The sequence below is a fragment of the Anguilla rostrata genome, chromosome 9 (assembly GCF_018555375.3).
Source record: "Anguilla rostrata isolate EN2019 chromosome 9, ASM1855537v3, whole genome shotgun sequence".
NCBI lineage: Eukaryota > Metazoa > Chordata > Actinopteri > Anguilliformes > Anguillidae > Anguilla > Anguilla rostrata.
In genome coordinates, this window is record NC_057941.1 from 2,827,501 (window position 1) to 2,845,306 (window position 17,806).

Genomic DNA, 17,806 nt, shown 5'->3' on the forward strand with positions numbered 1-17,806 from the left:
GCGGTTATCCTCTCAAAATGAAACAATCAGGGCACACACATTGCAAAAATCACAGTGATTAGACCAACTGAGCTGGTGATAGCACTATGAATTTACCGCTAGTCACAGCATCATTTTGGTATGAGAAAGGAAGAGAAGGAGAATATTGCATTTTTATACTGTTAACTTATTTACCCCACTGCTTCTTCGCAGGTACGTGGAGAGAGAGAGAGCCTCTGCTTATGTGGCCAAATTGCTTTCTATTAATGCCTGTCACATCTTCCAAATCATAATAATCATATAATTATGATTGGTCTGGCAGGTGTCAAATTGCCTTTCATTCCAGACGTAGCATGCTGGGGCTGTGCTTCGACCCTGTGGGGTGAGATTATCAGACATCTAATGAGGTGTCCTGCTAAATAGAGTGAAATAGAGTGCTTCGGTATGTTTTAAAAAAAAAAAAAAATACTAAACGTTTTTAGGCGATGTGTACTGATACGACCTTTGTGCGTTTAGCAATATCGGTGGTAAAGTATGGCAGATTCTGCTTGAGCTGGGTGAACTTATGAGTCACATAATGAGGGGCCTTGCTTAAGAACATTTCTAAGAGACATATGTCCTTTCTCTCAAAAGGCCTCCACTTCGCAAATACAAAAATTATGTTCTGATAATATCCTTTCTCTAAAGGGGGGAAAAAAAATCAAGGCAATGCAGTAAAAAGGTTTGGATCCAGTCAACGTTGTCCTTAGATTTGACACAAATATAAATGCGAGTGTTTAATACTTCTTCCTTCACAGACACAGTTTTGGTGAGCTCTGCAATTACAGGAACTCACAGCACCTAACTGTGTAAACAAAGAATGAGCACATCTATTTGTGTAAGTGGCAAATGTTGATGTTATACCAGGATAAGATTGTTTAGACCTGTGTGGCAACTTTGACTGAGACCAGGAGATGAGGTGTATTTTCCTTCTGCGTTTACGGTGTTCTTGCATGTCAGTGAAGTCAAAGTTGATTTGCGATTTGCTGTTCTGAAAGTTTTCACTTTCTGTTTTCGTGTGTAGAGAGCTGCGTTGTGCACCCAGCTTGTAGGACGTGTCCATGGGCTGCTTTTCAGACGGATGGTTGCGCAGAAGGGAAAAACATCACATAATATGTCTGATTTTTTAAAATTTAAACCAGAGAAAAATCGCCTGATTGGTGTGTAAGTCATGGTGTACAGGCGCTGTTTAAGGGGTTAAGTACGCGATGCTTAAGACTGCTCTATAACTGACAGATAAAAGGCTATTTTACCAGCCATTTGTGTGTGATGCACTTCTGAACATTTATTGACATTTTTTAAATGTTCCTCATAACTGTTTTACCTCGCCCGGTCTTGCCTTGGCCTTGGCCAAATCACGTTGTAGAGGGTGGAACCACCCAGGCCTGTAAAACCGTCCGTGGTTTTTTTTTTTTGTCATTGTATGTGTCTGTAATCAATATTATGTGAGCGGAGAGTAGAAAGACAAAAGCATGTAGACTGTTTGCACATTAAACAAATCTCATAAAGCAATGTTTTTTGTTCTTTCTCTCCTGGAATCTCACACAGGAGGCCACACATTATAGGGAAAAGGGTAGTAATGGGTGTGTGTTGGTGAGGAGATGTTGTTTCTGAATGGAGCCGGTGGAGCCAATGCCAGGCAATTTGAGGCCTCCCTCCCTCGCCCCCCGTAGTCAGAGAGAGACCCGGTCTCTGGAAACGGGGAGATTACCGAACGGCTCTCTCTCTCTCTCCCGCAGGTGGGCGAGAGACTGAGGCTGAAAATGGAATCGGTGCCCGGACTTGTGTATCTAATCTATTAGCCGTGTGTTCGCTGGCCTCCCGCTCGCTCGGCCTCGCTCCGTTATGAGGAGAGAGAGGGCGGCCTGCGGCCAGGTGCCGGTGGCGTTCGCTCGCTCGCCTGTTCGCTCGCTCGCCCATCTGCCAGATGAGGATTACTGTTGACAGCGGTGTGTGTGTGTGTGTCTGCGGCTGGGTTTGGAACGGTGTGTTAAAATGCACCTGGACTGTTTATGCAGGGATGAGGCTACAAGCTGCTAGCATCTAAAGAAAATAACTTGGCTGGACAGGCTACACGCTGCTAGCATCTAAAGAAAATAACTTGGCTGGACAGGCTACACGCTGCTAGCATCTAGAGCAAAGAACCCGGCTAGGCAGGCTACACGCTGCTAGCATCTAGAGCAAAGAACCCGGCTAGGCAGGCTACACACTGCTAGCATCTAGAGCAAAGAACCGGACTAGGCAGGCTACACGCTGCTAGCATCTAGAGCAAAGAACCGGGCTAGGCAGGCTACACACTGCTAGCATCTAGAGCAAAGAACCGGACTAGGCAGGCTACACGCTGCTAGCATCTAGAGCAAAGAACCGGACTAGGCAGGCTACACGCTACTAGCATCTAGAGCAAAGAACCGGGCTAGGCAGGCTACACGCTGCTAGCATCTAGAGCAAAGAACCGGGCTAGGCAGGCTACACGCTGCTACAGGGCCGGTTTTAGCCTGCTATATTAGGGTGGGCCGGTAGAAATAATAGGTGGGCAACTTGGGCGCAGTGGCGTTGCTAGCGTCACCAGCTAGGCAGGCTACACGCTGCTAGCATCTAGAGCAAGGACCCTGGCTTCATGTGTATCTCAATAAGTACAATATACACTGAATTACTGTTTTTGACGGTTTAGTTCATGTTTACTGCGCTTTACTGCTGAGAAGAAAAGTTATTTCAGGGTCTCAGTGGTCCCTGGCTCAAAGATGCCATTTGCATTCATGGAAAACTTTATTTCTAAATCTTACAGCGGTGGTGTTGACAACGAATAGTGAAGTGAATGGATTTTGTGGCTTTTCTAACTCGATAACTGTTGATAAGTCTATGTGACAGCTGTAGTCTGTCTCCTTTTTTTTTAAAACTGATTGACAGAGCAGTTATAAAACCTTATGCACACATAGGCGATACTCTAAAATCATGGTTGGGAAAAAAAGACACGGTTCCGTTATTTGAATTGAGAATTACTTTGACCGTTCACAAATACAGACAGGGATTTTTAAGGCTTTAAGGCTGAATCAAAAGTTTTTTTCCCCCTGAAATCTGATTTGCAAATAAACTCCAGAGTTCACTGAGTCCTCTCAAACATATGGAGATATTTTTTTTTTTCACGAAGCACATGCAGTCAGCAAACAGAAGGCTGGATCAGAAGTGGCATATCGGAGTCAGTGCCACTCCCGCTCTGCAGACAGAGGGCCGGTTTTGAGTTTTAAACTTGTTAACGCAGAAAATTGTTTCTGCTGGGCTGAGATATCATGGCCGCCTCTATCATACATTTATAATTGGACACCTGACATCTGCTATTGCTGGAGCGCGGTTGTAGCTGCACTAAGACCAGCCTCTTGCTGGCAGGCTGTTCTGATCCCTTCAATCTGTTAAAATACCCCCTCTGTGCAATTTGGGAAAATCTGCATCCGCAGACAGCCAGCCAGCCAGCCAGCCTTTCCACTAACCCGGTGAAAAATTCCAAGAAAACAGATGAAAATAAAATGGATGAAAATACCAACCTTGGTAAACGCCATTTTACACACCGAGCTTTGCGCTGCTCCAACATGTCAATCAATCTGTTCTGGTGACAGCTGGATTAGCACTGGTGACTGGCCAAAATGGGGCCCAGACACTGGAGAGCAATCAGAATTAACTCTGTTATGACTGTACTCTAAAAAAGTGCCTGCAGAGAAAAATCACTGGCGTTTATTATTAGTAAGTCAAAGTTAAACAAGTTATTTTAAAAAGTTAAGTACAGGGATAAGGACAGATTTTGTAAAGTTAAGGAAAGATATGGAATGGATTCAGGGCAGGGTTTCTACTGTTCTGACTGCAGTGGGAAGATGGGCAGGGTTTCTGCTGTTCTGACTGCAGTGGGAAGATGGGCAGGGTTTCTGCTGTTCTGACTGCAGTGGGAAGATGGGCAGGGTTTCTGCTGTTCTGACTGCAGTGGGAAGATGGGCAGGGTTCCTGCTGTTCTGACTGCAGTGAGAAGATGGGCAGGGTTTCTGCTGTTCTGACTGCAGTGAGAAGATGGGCAGGGTTCCTGCTGTTCTGACTGCAGTGAGAAGATGGGCAGGGTTCCTGCTGTTCTGACTGCAGTGAGAAGATGGGCAGGGTTTCTGCTGTTCTAGCTGCAGTGGGAAGATGGGCAGGGTTTCTGCTGTTCTGACTGCAGTGGGAAGATGGGCAGGGTTCCTGCTGTTCTGACTGCAGTGAGAAGATGGGCAGGGTTTCTGCTGTTCTGACTGCAGTGGGAAGCTCATTCCACCACCAGGGGGGCAGAACAGACGTGATCTGGATCTGCAGGCACACAGGGAGGGTGAGGTACCAGATGCCCAGAGGTAGCAGAATGGAGAGTTCTGATTGGTGCGTCGGGGTCTGAGAATCTTTTAACGATATGACCGAGCTGTGCCTTTTCGCCACCTGATTCAACTAGAAACCTTGGTGTGGTGATGGACAACAGACTGTCCCTCACCGAGCACATTTCAGCAGTGACACGTTCATGCAGGTTCTTCCTGTATAACATCCGGAGGATCCGCCCCTTCCTCACAACTTACTCGACCCAACTCCTCGTCCAGGCAGTGGTCCTGTCCCGCCTGGACTACTGTAACTCCCTGCTTGCTGGCCTCCCAGCATCATCTATCAGACCCCTGCAACTCATCCAGAACGCAGCAGCGCGTCTGGTCTTCAACCTCCCCAGACATTCCCACGTTACCCCCCTGCTCACCACCCTCCACTGGCTCCCCGTGATGGCTCGCATCAAATTTAAAACATTAGTGCTTGCCTTCAAAGCAGCCAGGGGTCAGCCCCTCCCTATCTACGTCAACTCATCAGACCCTACACCCCAGCTAGACCTCTCCGTTCTGCTGCCACATGTCGCCTGGTCCCTGCCCCGGCTCGCACCAGCACCCGGTCACGCCTCCTGTCTGTTCTAGCCCCACGGTGGTGGAATGACCTTCCTGTGCAAGTCAGAACAGCAGAGACCCTGGCCGTCTTCAAACGTAGACTGAAGACTCACCTCTTCAAGCTACATCTCACCTCATCACCCCCCACTACCCTCTAACATCCATTAAACCTCAACTGAGTAACCACGCGTCATGTTATTTTCATGTAACTAGGTTCATCTACAACTAGGTGGGTGGGGGGTGGGAATTTATATATATTTAAAAAAAAAAAAAAAAAAAAAAAAAAAGGGGTACAATTCACACTTTTTGCAAAGTTATACCTATTGTAGCTCTCTTGCAGGAATGTTGTAAAGCGCTTGTCTCTGAGTTTTGTAATGCACTTGTTGTAAGTCGCTCTGGATAAGAGCGTCTGCTAAGAATCTATAATGTAATGTAATGTAATGATAGGCTAGCACCAAGGTATGGAATTCAGTGTGAGCTCATACGGGTAGCCAATGAAGAGAGGCGAGGCTTTAGCCTGCAGCGCCCAGATACCGCTCCGGCAATGGCGTTTCTCCTTCCTTGCCTTGCCAATATAACGCTCACCAAACAATCTGTTCTCATTTACTCTGTCTCGGGGTGCAGAGACGTTGGCCCCCGTTGCCTTGTCCCGTACAGACACAGGCCCCGTCGGGGGCCGTTCCTTGGCATTAAAACAGCCGGCTCCCCTGGAGGTCGGGACGCGGCGAGCTAATCCGGTCGCACCGGGTGGATGGCGAGCGCGTTCCTAAGCGGCTGAAATCTCCCGATAAACACACGTCACCGTGACACGATGACACCGACCAACCAACCGCGCCGTTGATCTGGATCTCTGTTAGCGACGTGCTTATAAAGTATCTGAAGGGAGAAGAGCTGTAATGGCGGCTCTCCCAGTGCTGGGAAAGTGTCGGGGAAAAAAAAAGCGCATCGCGATGTTTGACGGAAGGTTGTGGAAATCGCCCGGTTTCCCGTTCCTTCCTCGCCACTGAGGATGTGTTCTGTTTTTTTTTCCCCCCCCAAGGTAGCAGATGGCCGCGCGTTTTTAAAAAAATGCAGCCTTGGAGTATTTTTCTATGTTGCCGGAGGCCTCCCGCAGTTTCCTGTTTTTTTTTTTTCTTTCCCCCGCTTTAAAGTTGCATGGGCAGCGTGGTACAATATGATAGCTTTGCCCGCCGCTGAATGCAGCGCCATCTCTCAGGAATCAAAGCAATTTGGTCCTCGCTAATGGGAAAAGGTTCCAAGATTGTGAGTGTCAGAAACAAGCGCGCACCAATATCGAGAAAAGAAGGGAAAAAAACTGAGGAAGGGTGTACACATGCAGTATAACCTTCAAAGCTTCCCTCTCCTGCTCCTCCTCTCTTCCCAATATGCATTGCTTGTGCATGAATGTGAAATCAGAACAAAAATACAAAAGTATAAAATTGGTTCTTCTCTGAGATCTTTATGTGATGATGTTATCTTTGCGTGTAACGCTTTGTGCGTTATTGGACAATTTTCCGATCAAGAGTGCCTCAACAGTGTGCGGGCGTGGTGGATTTAATTTGAAGGCAAAGACAAATTCGACAAAGACTGAAAGAACACAGCATCCATCTCAAAATGAAAAATTGAGAACGTGTGCTTTTGTGTGATGTGAATCGCCGAGCAGGACACAGAATAGGAACACAGATAGTAAACGGCCGTGGTTAATGCATGACACTGAACCACTTAAACATGAACACATGATATTTTTCTCTGATGGCTAAACAGGTTTTCCCCCCCTTTCTTTTGACAAATAAATCACGGCTGTACTTTTGTTTTCCTCACGCCACACTTCGCATATGGTATAATTGTGACAGATCGTTCAGAAATCCATGCTTTTCATGATAAAAGCAGAGAAAGGGACTGTATCATGCTGGGATGTTTTTTTTTTTTTTTTTTTGGTCGCTTCTTCGCGACCTGAAAGCCAAACAGTCCACCGCGAGCACTTTGGACGTGCTGGGCTGCAAACTGCTCATTCTGTCAAGGGCCGTTCCTTCTTGGAATAAAACGATGGCCTTTTCAGTTTACTCTGTTCTACGTAATGTGGAATCATAATACACAGAGGAAGAGAAGCAAATATCATGTAGCGTGTATATACTGTATTAAGAACCGTGCAAGATACTGTACAGCACTGGTGTAGATATGGGTGGGCCACAGTCCCCTAAAAACTATCCTGCCCCCCCTCGGTCCCCCATTTCCATGGATGAACCACCGTACTCAGCTGTGAGTGCCCAGGGTTGACAGGGGTACGCTGGAACTTTGAAGAACAGACGATTGACGAATGTTCAGGTGAACACTGAGCACCTGAGATGGAGCGGTTCTCCTGGAGAGCTCTGCACCTGCCCTGACCCCCCCCCCCCCCGATTGACCTCCGACGTGTGGGGCCGGTCCCTTACCTGTCACAGTCGGCCACGGAACCTGCTCAGAAATGACCCGAAGTGAGCAGCACCTTCGTTCCTTAATCATCACAGGCCCGTGGTATCACACGGGACTGCCGGTATTTCGGTGAGGCCGTTGCATCACTCTCCTGTCGTTGTTATGGCGTGCGTGGAAAAGCGCTTCTCTTTTTCCGCAAAAAAATACAAATAAAAATACAAATAAAAATAAATAATGGACTCTTTAATGTTAAGAACAGCTGTGCAGAAGCTTTTAAAGACGGAAAATCTATTTCAGGAAGGGTTGTCACTCCTGTGGAAATAAAAAAGAGGTGGCGTGACAAAGCTCTGGAACTGCGTTCTGTGATTGAGGCCGTTCTGTTTGAGGCTGGGCTGTGTTTTTGCGTGCCTGCCTTTGAGAACGACTGTGAGGGTGTTTTGCTTCCGCTTGACATTTTAAAAAAAAATGCTCAAACTGGTGTCGTGTTTTCCTGGCCACAGAGACGGTTTGAGCTTGGGTCGGCTAAGGAACACGGACGCGAGCACGTATTTCCAGACCGAACGTTGAGAGGATGACCTGCCCCAGCGCACTTTCCATCTTCAGTCATGTGTACTTTTTTTCTTTTTTTCTCTTACACAGATGATATGAAAATGTTTTAAATCTCTTGGGTCCTTTATCTCTGTACCTTCAGGGGGTGAAGATGGGGTCTTGCTCCTTTTTTAAGAGCTCCCTCTCTTCTGAATTACCTGCGGCGCCATTTACCCAACTCTCTTGGGACTGGCGTTTAAAAAAAACTGGGGGGGGGTTTACCAGCACCTGGCCATGTTTGCCTGCCACGGTTTGTGGGGGGGGGCTGGTGGGGGCTGGGGCGTGGGGGGGTTGTGTGTGCGAGGTTATGAGACCTTTCATGAACAGGAGATAATTGAGGGACTCGGATTAATGGTGTGTCATGACAACCCATCCCTGCATTGGTGTTGACCTTTTCCGCAGAACAGAGGCTTGATAGATGTACTTCATTACCGAGTTTTGACTTGAAAATGGAATCCTTCCCCTGCTCTGTGGCAGGCTCATCAATGATTGATCAGCTTTGGAATGGGAAAGGTAAAAAAAAATTTTTTTTTAAACAGCACAGCTGGGAAGATGCAAGCCAATGTCATGCTAATGAATATCAACGTGTGACAGACACCTCAGGGGTTTGGGATTATTTATTTATTTATTTTTTTGTACGGAAAGTGAACTTCGGCAGGTAAGGGGCACAGAGAAAACAGGTTCGCCGAGGCCAGGAGTCGGGAGCTGTTGACAGAGTTCACCGTCTCGCACTGTAAGTGCCGTCCTGGGAATTTTCCGGGATGTTGCCGTGGCGATGTGCGCCGTTTGTTCCTTCAGTAGCCCCGTTCACATCGCGGGGGATAAAACGACTTGAGGAGAGATGCGCGGTGCTAAGGAAGTAGCATCTTTTCCCCCGCCCAAATAATGCAGCGGGGGAGAGCGCTGAGCCCTTCTCGCACTGGAAAGGCTGTGGAGGGGAAGTAGGCCAGTGCTCTCACTGAAAAGGCTGTGGTGGGGACAGGAAGTAGGCCCCGGCTCGCGCTGAGAAGGCTGTGGTGGGGACAGGAAGTAGGCCCCACTCTCACTGGAAAAGCTGTGGAGGGGACAGGAAGTAGGCCCTGCTCTCGCGATGGAAAGGTTGTGGAGAGGACAGGAAGTAGGCCTTCGCTGTCGCTGGAAAGGCTGTGGAGGGGAGAGGAAGTAGGCCCCACTCTCGCACTGGAAAGGCTGTGGAGGGGAAGTAGGCCAGTGCTCTCACTGGAAAGGCTGTGGAGGAGCGAGGAAGTAGGCCTCACTCTCACTGGAAAGGCTGTGGAGAGGACAGGAAGTAGGCCAGTGCTCTCGCTGGAAATTGAATTCCTGTTTTTGAACTTCGTAGCCCTTGTAGTTTTTTGTACTCATTAGTTATAATGATGGTTGAAGCTCTCTGAAAGAGGCAATACATTTTTCACAGGAGGGGTGTGGTCTCTCTCTGTCTCTCATACTTCAGAATAACGGGGGACTTTTGTTTAGTGACCTTCATCTCCGTGACCTTGTATTCCCCCCCCCCCCCCCTTACTGATTGCCCCTTTGAAACTCACACCCACTTTTTAATCTTTAACGCAACCGTGTCTAATAAACGAGGAACGATCTTCATCTTAATCCGGTTCTGAAGTGGCTCACGGTCTGAGGCCCGCGCCTGCATCATGTTATTTCATCGAAAGGAGAGTATAAACACTTGCTGCACTTGATTAATCATGGCTGTTTTCCTTTTCGCATATTTATCGGAGCGCCAGCGCGTGCACGCACGGCCCAAACGCAGGCTTAGCCAAACTAAACCCTTGTGGTGCTTGAACCGCTGGTGATAATCCCCAAACAATAAGAGAGCGAAACGTAAGGGCACTCAAATTAGGCCATTTTCCATTCATTTTCATGTGAATTAGAGGCTTATTGTATAATTGATTGCTGCCCTCCAGCCAGAAGATACGCACATGCATACACACACACACACGCCCACACTCACGCGTGTATGCGCACACACCTCGACACACACAGGCTCTCCCTCTTTCTCACACACACACAGGCACACACACACAGTCTCTCTTTCTCACGCACACACAGGCACACACACACAGTCTCTCTTTCTCACGCACACACAGGCACGTAAACACATACTCTCTCTATCTGTCATATACAGGCACTCACTCACTCACAAACACAAGCGCATGCATGCACACACACACACACACAGTCTCTCTCTCATACACCGCCACTTGCTCACTCACAAAAACACACGCACACTCTCATACACAGCCTCTCTCTGTTCTATTTATTTAATATATATATTTTTTTTTTTGGGGGGAGTTGGTTGATGTAATTAAATTTCTGAGTGTTCTTTTTATGTACATGAGTTAATTCATCTTTAATTAAAGGAATTTTTAAATTTGAATTCTCTCTCTCAAACACACATGCACACATATACACAGTGATACGCAGGTAATCTCCCACACACACACACTCCTGCTCTCTCACAAACCCACACATACTCTCATTCATGCACAGCCTCTCTCTCTCCCTCTCTCACACAAGCACGCACGCACACACACACACACACACACACATATACACAGTGATACGCAGGTACTCTCCCACACACTCTCATTCATGCACAGCCTCTCTCTCTCTCTCTCTCTCTCCCTCTCTTACACAAGCACGCACGCACACGCACACCCGACTGCCACCATGTTTGACGTGTTCACTGCTGGCGCGGTGGAGGCCGACGGTGAGGTTCTCGCTCTGTGATTGACAGGCGACGCGTGCACGATGGCGGACTACAACAAGCTGAAGAGCACGCTGCTGGACCTGCAGCCCCGGAACCGCTCCAGCTCGCCGGGCCAGACGCAGGAAAAGCGAATGGACCAGAAGAGGGCCGTGGTGGACTCCATGTTCAAGTACCTGGACGTGAACGGGGACGGCCGTCTGGAGAGCCCGGAGCTGGCTCAGGTAGGCCTCCCGTGTTTCTGTGGGAATATTGAGCTGGCCTCAGCTAGCCTCTCTACTGCTTTGAGCATGTCAGTTGAAGGCATTTCAGGCATACAGGACACTCTGCAAACCACAGATTGGACAAAGAGTATGTGCGGTTTAACATGGCGATGATTCTGAGCGCCATAGAAATTCATCGGCATTATTATGTTTATGATTATACCGGTGGTATTGTGGTAGCGTTAGCAATGGCGGTTGGTATGCGGTGGAGGGATATCATTGGAGGAAGGTATCCAGTGATGATTCATTGGATGATACATATGCATAAATCTGTGGAATCTAGTTATCAGTATGACTATTGTCCCTCACTTTAAATGGCATTTCGGATAGGGTCACGGGGTATGCTGGAGCCTATCCCAGCATGCATTGTACGAGAGGCAGGAATACACCTTGGACAGGCTGCCAATCTATCGCAGGGCACACACACTTATACTTGTCATAGCACAGAAAGGCCCAGGCCGGGTTCGAACCCGACAGTGCTACCCTCTGCGCCACCGTGCCGCCTATGACAGAAGATTGGGAGGCAAACCCCAGCTCGTAACAGCGGAAGCCCTCCCTGGATTAATGCTCTTCTGTGTGCTCGTCTGCGGAGGTAAAGCAGCAGCCATTATCTGGAGAGGGCAGAGCACAGCGTCCGTCATTAGCTTCCTTCATTTGCAGTCCGGGAAAATTTTATCCGGGAAAATATGTGAAATAAATTACAGGCGGGCCGTATTACACGCGTCAGACGGGTCCATTTTCACTCCGCCTGCTCACGGCGAGATACGGCCAGGTGTTGGATTTTAATACCTCCGCGGCGTCCATTTATCCACGGGGATAATGGTATACAGATCAGGATTCGAGAGCCATTTTGATCGATGTCGCCATCGTCGAAAGCAAATATCTCCCCCCCGCTGCCCCCCCGCCCGCCCCCCCCAGCCCGCTCTGTTTCTTATGTCTGCAGTGATGTATTTAGTGTCCTCCTGGACGAGAGTACCCCGCCCCTTAAATGAGTGATGGTGCAGCTTCAGAAAATATACGCCGCGGTGTGAAATAACAGATCTTGCTTTTGCGTGACAGGACTGAACGTGTTATGATTGCTTTTTGTTTTTTGTTTTTTTTTGTTTGTTTATTCCCCCCCCTCAGAATTTACAATTTCCATAAGTGTACAGAGACACAGAATTCTGATCTGTTGAAAGATGGGCAGACATGGTATGAATGTTACATATATATGTGGAACGTTGTAGTAAAATATTGCTGAACAGTGCATTGTGGGAAGGTGTTTGGTGTAAAGGAGGACCAGACCGCAATGAAAAGTGTAAAAGGGATATAACACAATAATAGCAGGCCTTTGGAAATAATGTGCATTATTCTGCAAGTGGATGGAGAACAGCTTTCCAGTGATATCCTGCTTGCCAGTGGTTTGATTGTTCACATAAACCTAGATTAGAGAGAGCCTGTTTCAACAAATTGTGCCACATTCACGTGAGTAAAGATTCGCTTGAATAAAGATGTGTTTGACTGAGGTTTATTTTGAGGTCGGTTTCAAATTTACGAACATTGACAAAAACTACTAAACTTCTTCCATTCCCAACGTGTTCTCTGTATGCAAACTAATTTTTTTCTTTTATAGATACAGTATGGTGGGTTAATTAAGGGGATCTCCAGCCCCCTGCTTGGATTCCTTTAACAACCGTCCTTAACTTCACCATTCAGACAAATTAAAGTGCTCAGCAAAATGCGTCTGAGAGGAAAAAACTCACGCGCGACTATAATTGTGTTAAGGACAGGCGGTTTGATTTGATTTTCTACTACACAGGTATCAATTATATCTTTCTTTCTTTTTTTTTTAAATTTAATTTCCTGGACATAGATATCAACGAAGGACCACCTGGAGGACAGCGTTCTGGAATGTTCCATGCAAGACCTGATCCGTTACGATGACTACAACAGCGACGGTCACCTGTCTCTGCAGGAGTTCTACACTGCTTTCCGTGAGTCCAGGCAAAATCTATCGGGCCCAAAGGGTTCAAATAACATTTCTGTCCCCGGTGAACACTTTCCGTCTAGGCATTCAGGTGAAAGCCTGGCTACATTTAGTTGAAAAGTGAACGTTTTTCTAGCTGACCAGGAAGGAGCCAGGCTGTATCTGGGTAAAACCCCAAGTTATATTGGGGTTAACGTAGTCTGTTTATGTCAAACCGTCTCCTACCCTGCATTTCCACCCCTCTACACATCTAGATTCGGGCTTTTGCTCCGTGGGTCCACTCAAAAATGAAAAAAAAAGCATTCGGTTTTGAGAAAAAGAAGATTAATATTATCTAATATAATATAAAAGAGTGTTACCTGGGTATGTTGTATAGGTATCCACCATGGATAATGACAGAAGATGCTCTTTGTTACTGGGGTAACCATGCAAAGAGAAGCACGGGCAGGGTACTGTTCTAAAGGGCACATTTAATAAAATACCATTATTTTATGGCACATTCCGGTGAATTAATTATTTTTTTTAAAAACGTCCAAGGGTTTCAGCAAATCTTTATTCAGAGAATAAGGGGAAAAAAAGTTTGGTTCTTCACAAAAAAACGGATTGGGAAGTTCATTTTAGTGATCGTTGCGCTCGGGGAAACTGTCTATAAGGAGGGAAAAACTCACGTATTACATTTTGAGTCAGATTTATGGCTTGGGTTGAGCTTCAGTGCAGTCCCGTTTGGGTGAACTGGGGTCAGTGTCCGTGGCAAGGACAAAGCAGACCTAGGCGTTGACACAGTCAAGCTGATTGGATCACCCAGGCAAGAATCTGAACTACTGCCCCAAACCCCTGCTGTGAGAAGCCTAATCGTTAATCCAATAATGTGAGTCCAGGTTTGGATGGATCGGGACTAAAAGAACCTCACACTAAGCAGGATTATGGCTGCTGACCCCCTCTACCCTGAGATCTTCAGTGAAAGCCCGATTTCTCCAAAAGTGGATTCCTGTAGCCGTTTTTAAAAAATATATATATAGTTACTCTGAAGATAAAACAGATGAAGTGGAAAGCCTAATAGGAAGTGCCTGCTGCATTTGACCCATGTATCATTTAAATTATTGACCACAGGCCTGCAGAACATTTGTGTCATTTATTCTGTGTGGGGTTTTTGGGTATAAATGCTGGGACATGAAGCTTCAGCAACCTTTAACCGGAGTTTAATGCTTTATTTCATTTTATTTTATTGTGTAATCGTGGTTGTCATTGCCCAGTTATTTCCTGTTTAGTGTCCAGATGGCACGGAGCTCCACTGCCTTTTTGTTGGTTTTACACACTGGGGATACTTCACCGTGTTTAATTGAGAGGAAGGGGTGGAATTGGGTTGGGACGGAAAAGCTAACTGTTGTCCTGCGCCATTCAAGGTTAACTGTGCTTGTGCAGCCTGTAAAGCAGAACCAGGGCTGGGATTTCAAGAAAAACCTGCCTCTAACTGTAGCCAGTTTGGTCTGAAACAAGGATTCAATCTCATTTTAGCATCTCCAGAGACAGAACATTTTGGCAACACTAGCAAAAGGCCAGTAGTTCAGCTAGCCTAGCCTTGGGGGTAACACATCATTCTCTGTTGGTATAGCAGACTCCATATTCACTGTTCACTGTGCTGTGTAAGCAATCGAACTGCAAGTGCATCGCCACAGTAATCTGGCCGTTTGAAGAAGCTGTACCTGAATTGCCAGTGAATCTTTGTCCGTATCTGAAGTCTGTGAGTCTTTGTAAATGGACAGCTTGCTTCAGAGGTTCAGAGTCATTGTGATTTCTGGTCAGCTGCTTCACGCCAGGTTAAATGTAACAGAAACCGAATCCTCTGATTAGCCTAGTTCTTAGAAAATAAATAGCCTACGTTTGGAGTTCCGTGACCCGCTTGCACCACCATATTAATTCAGAACTCTTAAGCTAAGAGAGATTTGAGTGACCGGTGCAGGAAAACGCTGCCTCTCAGCCTTCGGAGATAAATCCTATGACACGTACTGTACGCGCTTGTCTGGATCGAGAATGGATTTAGGAAATTAACGACTGCCGTGATCACACATAGGAGGAAGAAGGCGAGCATTGCACTTGGCCCACGCAGGTTTGCCGTGTAGCACTCTGCAATGGGGCGGTCGTGCTGCCAGACCCCAGGAAGGGGGGGGGGGGGGGGGGGGGGGGATACATTCTCCAATCGCAGTACCTGGGGTGGGGGCTCTGACTAAGACAGGGACAGATGCCGAATCGGGGGAGGGGGGACAGCGGCGGTGTGGGTGGGGGGTGAGAAGGCGGGGGGGGCATGGGAGGAAAGCAGAAGGTACAGGCAAGGTCCCCTTCCCTCCCTCCCTCGCCTCCCCCCTTTACACCGTGACTCTATTCGTTTATCATCCGTCCTTTTAATGGAGGAATCATGAGGCTGCCAGGCACCGTCAGCAGATCTCTTTAATTAATCAAGGAGCCGGAAAAGAGAGGGAGAGAGAAAGAGGGATGGATAGAGAGAGAGGATGAGGGAGGGGGGCGGGTGCCGGTGGCTGAGGAGCTGGCGGAATGTGGTGGGGGGGGGGGAGATTCACAACGTTTCTGGGAAGGTCGGCAGGGGTCGTACATGCCAGTCCTTATGTCTTTCCGTTTGTCCTTCTGTCCATTCGTCCGTCCTTCCGTCCGTCCGTGATGGAAGGGGAAGATTACACAAGCTGGCAGAAGGGTCCACTTATCAGCCAGGAGATCACTGCTCTCTCGGGGATGGAAATTATAACAGCCAGAGAGAGAGTCAATTAAAATAGACAAAAAATGCAAGAAGGGTGTTTTTTTAAAAAAAATCTGTAGTGTCCTTTTCAGCGTTGACTTTGGAGGAAGTCATCCTGTACCCGGTCTACTGAGGGTGCTGTCCAACGCATGTGACCTTTTTCAGCAATTTATTTGCATATGAAAACTTTAGAATGCAGAATTTTAATAACACCCAAGTAATAACCAAAATCAGTTGAGATCATGGGTTTAAAAAAAATTATTTTTCTCTGATGAAAGTATCTGTAGCTCAGAAACTGTAAGTCCTAGACTAACCGTATTTTGCTGGTGGGCTGCTGTGGCCCCACACAAATCCCAAAGCTAGCATCCCCGAGACAAGAGCAGTCTTCTTATAAGAAGCTGTCGGTGCAGTCAGGATGATTTTCTCATGCCACACGTGGAAATTCAGTTGTCACACTCACTCATAATCCCATGGAAAAGTTGCTGAAAAAAATTTGCTATTTTTTTTTTCTGTCTTCGATTCATAAATATGATGAGAGGTCATGGCCTAACACAAAATTATTCATAACTTACTGATCCTCACAAAACTTTCCCTCATTTGTCTGTCTGCCTATTTTGTCAGTATTCCATAATGTCTTCTCTGCCTGGTTTTGCAATGTGACAGACTGGCAGTTGCAGTCAAGGTTAAAACTCCTATTTCGTCTGGTTTCAAAACTAAAAGGTTTTCAGCACAGCCACAGCCATCGATGTCCGAGATTGTATTGTGAAGTACAGAAACCTGGTGTAGGCCAGTTGTTCTGGACGGATTTGAGGGGAGCCCTACTGACCAAAACCCCTCCAAGGTTGGTCCCGGGTTGCTTCTGGGTATTTGTTTCCACATGGGACACCTGCCCGCAGTCAGTACTGGTTTGGTAAAGGCTGTGGGGTGAACTGTACACTTAGCATGCCTATATTAGCCTGAAATAAAATCCCTCTGTGTCCGTCTCTGTCACATGTACTGTAGTTTGTGCCAAGGGAGTTTTTTTTGTTGTTGAACACTTTAAGACTTATAGTTGAAACATGGTTTCTTAAAAAAATAAAAATAAATTAAAAAAAAAACACTCACACACTGCTCAGCTGAGCTCAGTAGAGCACTGTCAAGTTCACTACTTGATTAGATTTTTGAAATGGCTGTAGTTTTTTTTTTTAACGGCTGCAAATATATTTTTTGCGCTATAATTTTTTACATCTACAGTATATTTTTTTTCGTTTCAGTAAACGTTTATGTTTACAAGGTGTGCAGGCTCTATCGGAGACATCACCGCAGTCCCACAGAGGGACTGTTAGGGCTGCTTGTCATGTTTTATACGCTCCGGTATGCTGTGATGTATGGAGTCCCCCTCTCTCTCTCTCTCTCTCTCTCTCTCTCCCTCCCTCCCTCCATGGTGTTCCGTCACGCCGTCTGTCTGAGCGCTCAGACTTAGCCGCTAATTGCGAACATCTGCGCGTCTCCCGCTGCCGTCTCCCCACGGTGGGCCCGGTGCCACAGCCCTTACCTACCGACCCACCGACCGGCAGGCCGACCGACTGACCGACCGACTGACCGACCCACCGACTGACCCACCAACCGACCGGCAGGCCGACCGACTGACCGACCGACCCACCGACCGGCAGGCCGACCGACTGACCGACGCACCGACTGACCGACCCACCGACCTATCGGCAGGCAGGCGAGCGGGTGGCTGGGCGGGCAGGTAGGCAGGCAGGCAGGCAGGCCGCGTTAAGCTTTAATTCCGCCTTCGGTCCCGTGGCTGAAAAGTGTGTGACAGGAACAGGGTCCACCCCTACAAAACCCCCCTACCCCCCTGCCCTCCCCGCCCCTGGGTTTCGAGCAGCCCCCCCTCCCCACCTCCCAGAGTTTCCATAGCAGCTTGGTAGACCCCCCCCCCCCGCCCCATGCCGAACGCTGTCACGAAGCATGAGGGGGAGGCACGCCGTTCGTTTTCTCTCGCCTACCGAAGTGAGGCGTGCGGGGAGAATCCCCATGGCAACCGTCGGTGCCGTCCCCAATCTGGGAATAATCTCTTTGTGATGCGCTTAACAACGCATCGCCCCGCTCTCCCATAGTGCACTGCAGTCCCTCGCTGGTGACTCATTTTTGTTTACTCATTTCATTCATTCATTT

The 17,806-nt window shown here is 47.6% G+C and overlaps 1 protein-coding gene across 5 annotated transcripts in view; it reads left to right on the plus strand.

Moving 5' to 3' along the window:
* fstl4 (follistatin-like 4) overlaps positions 1–17,806 on the plus strand; it is a 247,226-nt gene that overhangs the window by 182,781 nt on the left and 46,639 nt on the right. For all 5 annotated transcript variants that reach the window (XM_064349753.1, XM_064349757.1, XM_064349754.1 and 2 more), the window contains 2 exons: positions 10,696–10,889; positions 12,781–12,901. In XM_064349753.1, coding sequence (XP_064205823.1) covers positions 10,696–10,889; positions 12,781–12,901 — 315 coding nt within the window. The remainder of the gene's footprint in view (positions 1–10,695; positions 10,890–12,780; positions 12,902–17,806) is intronic.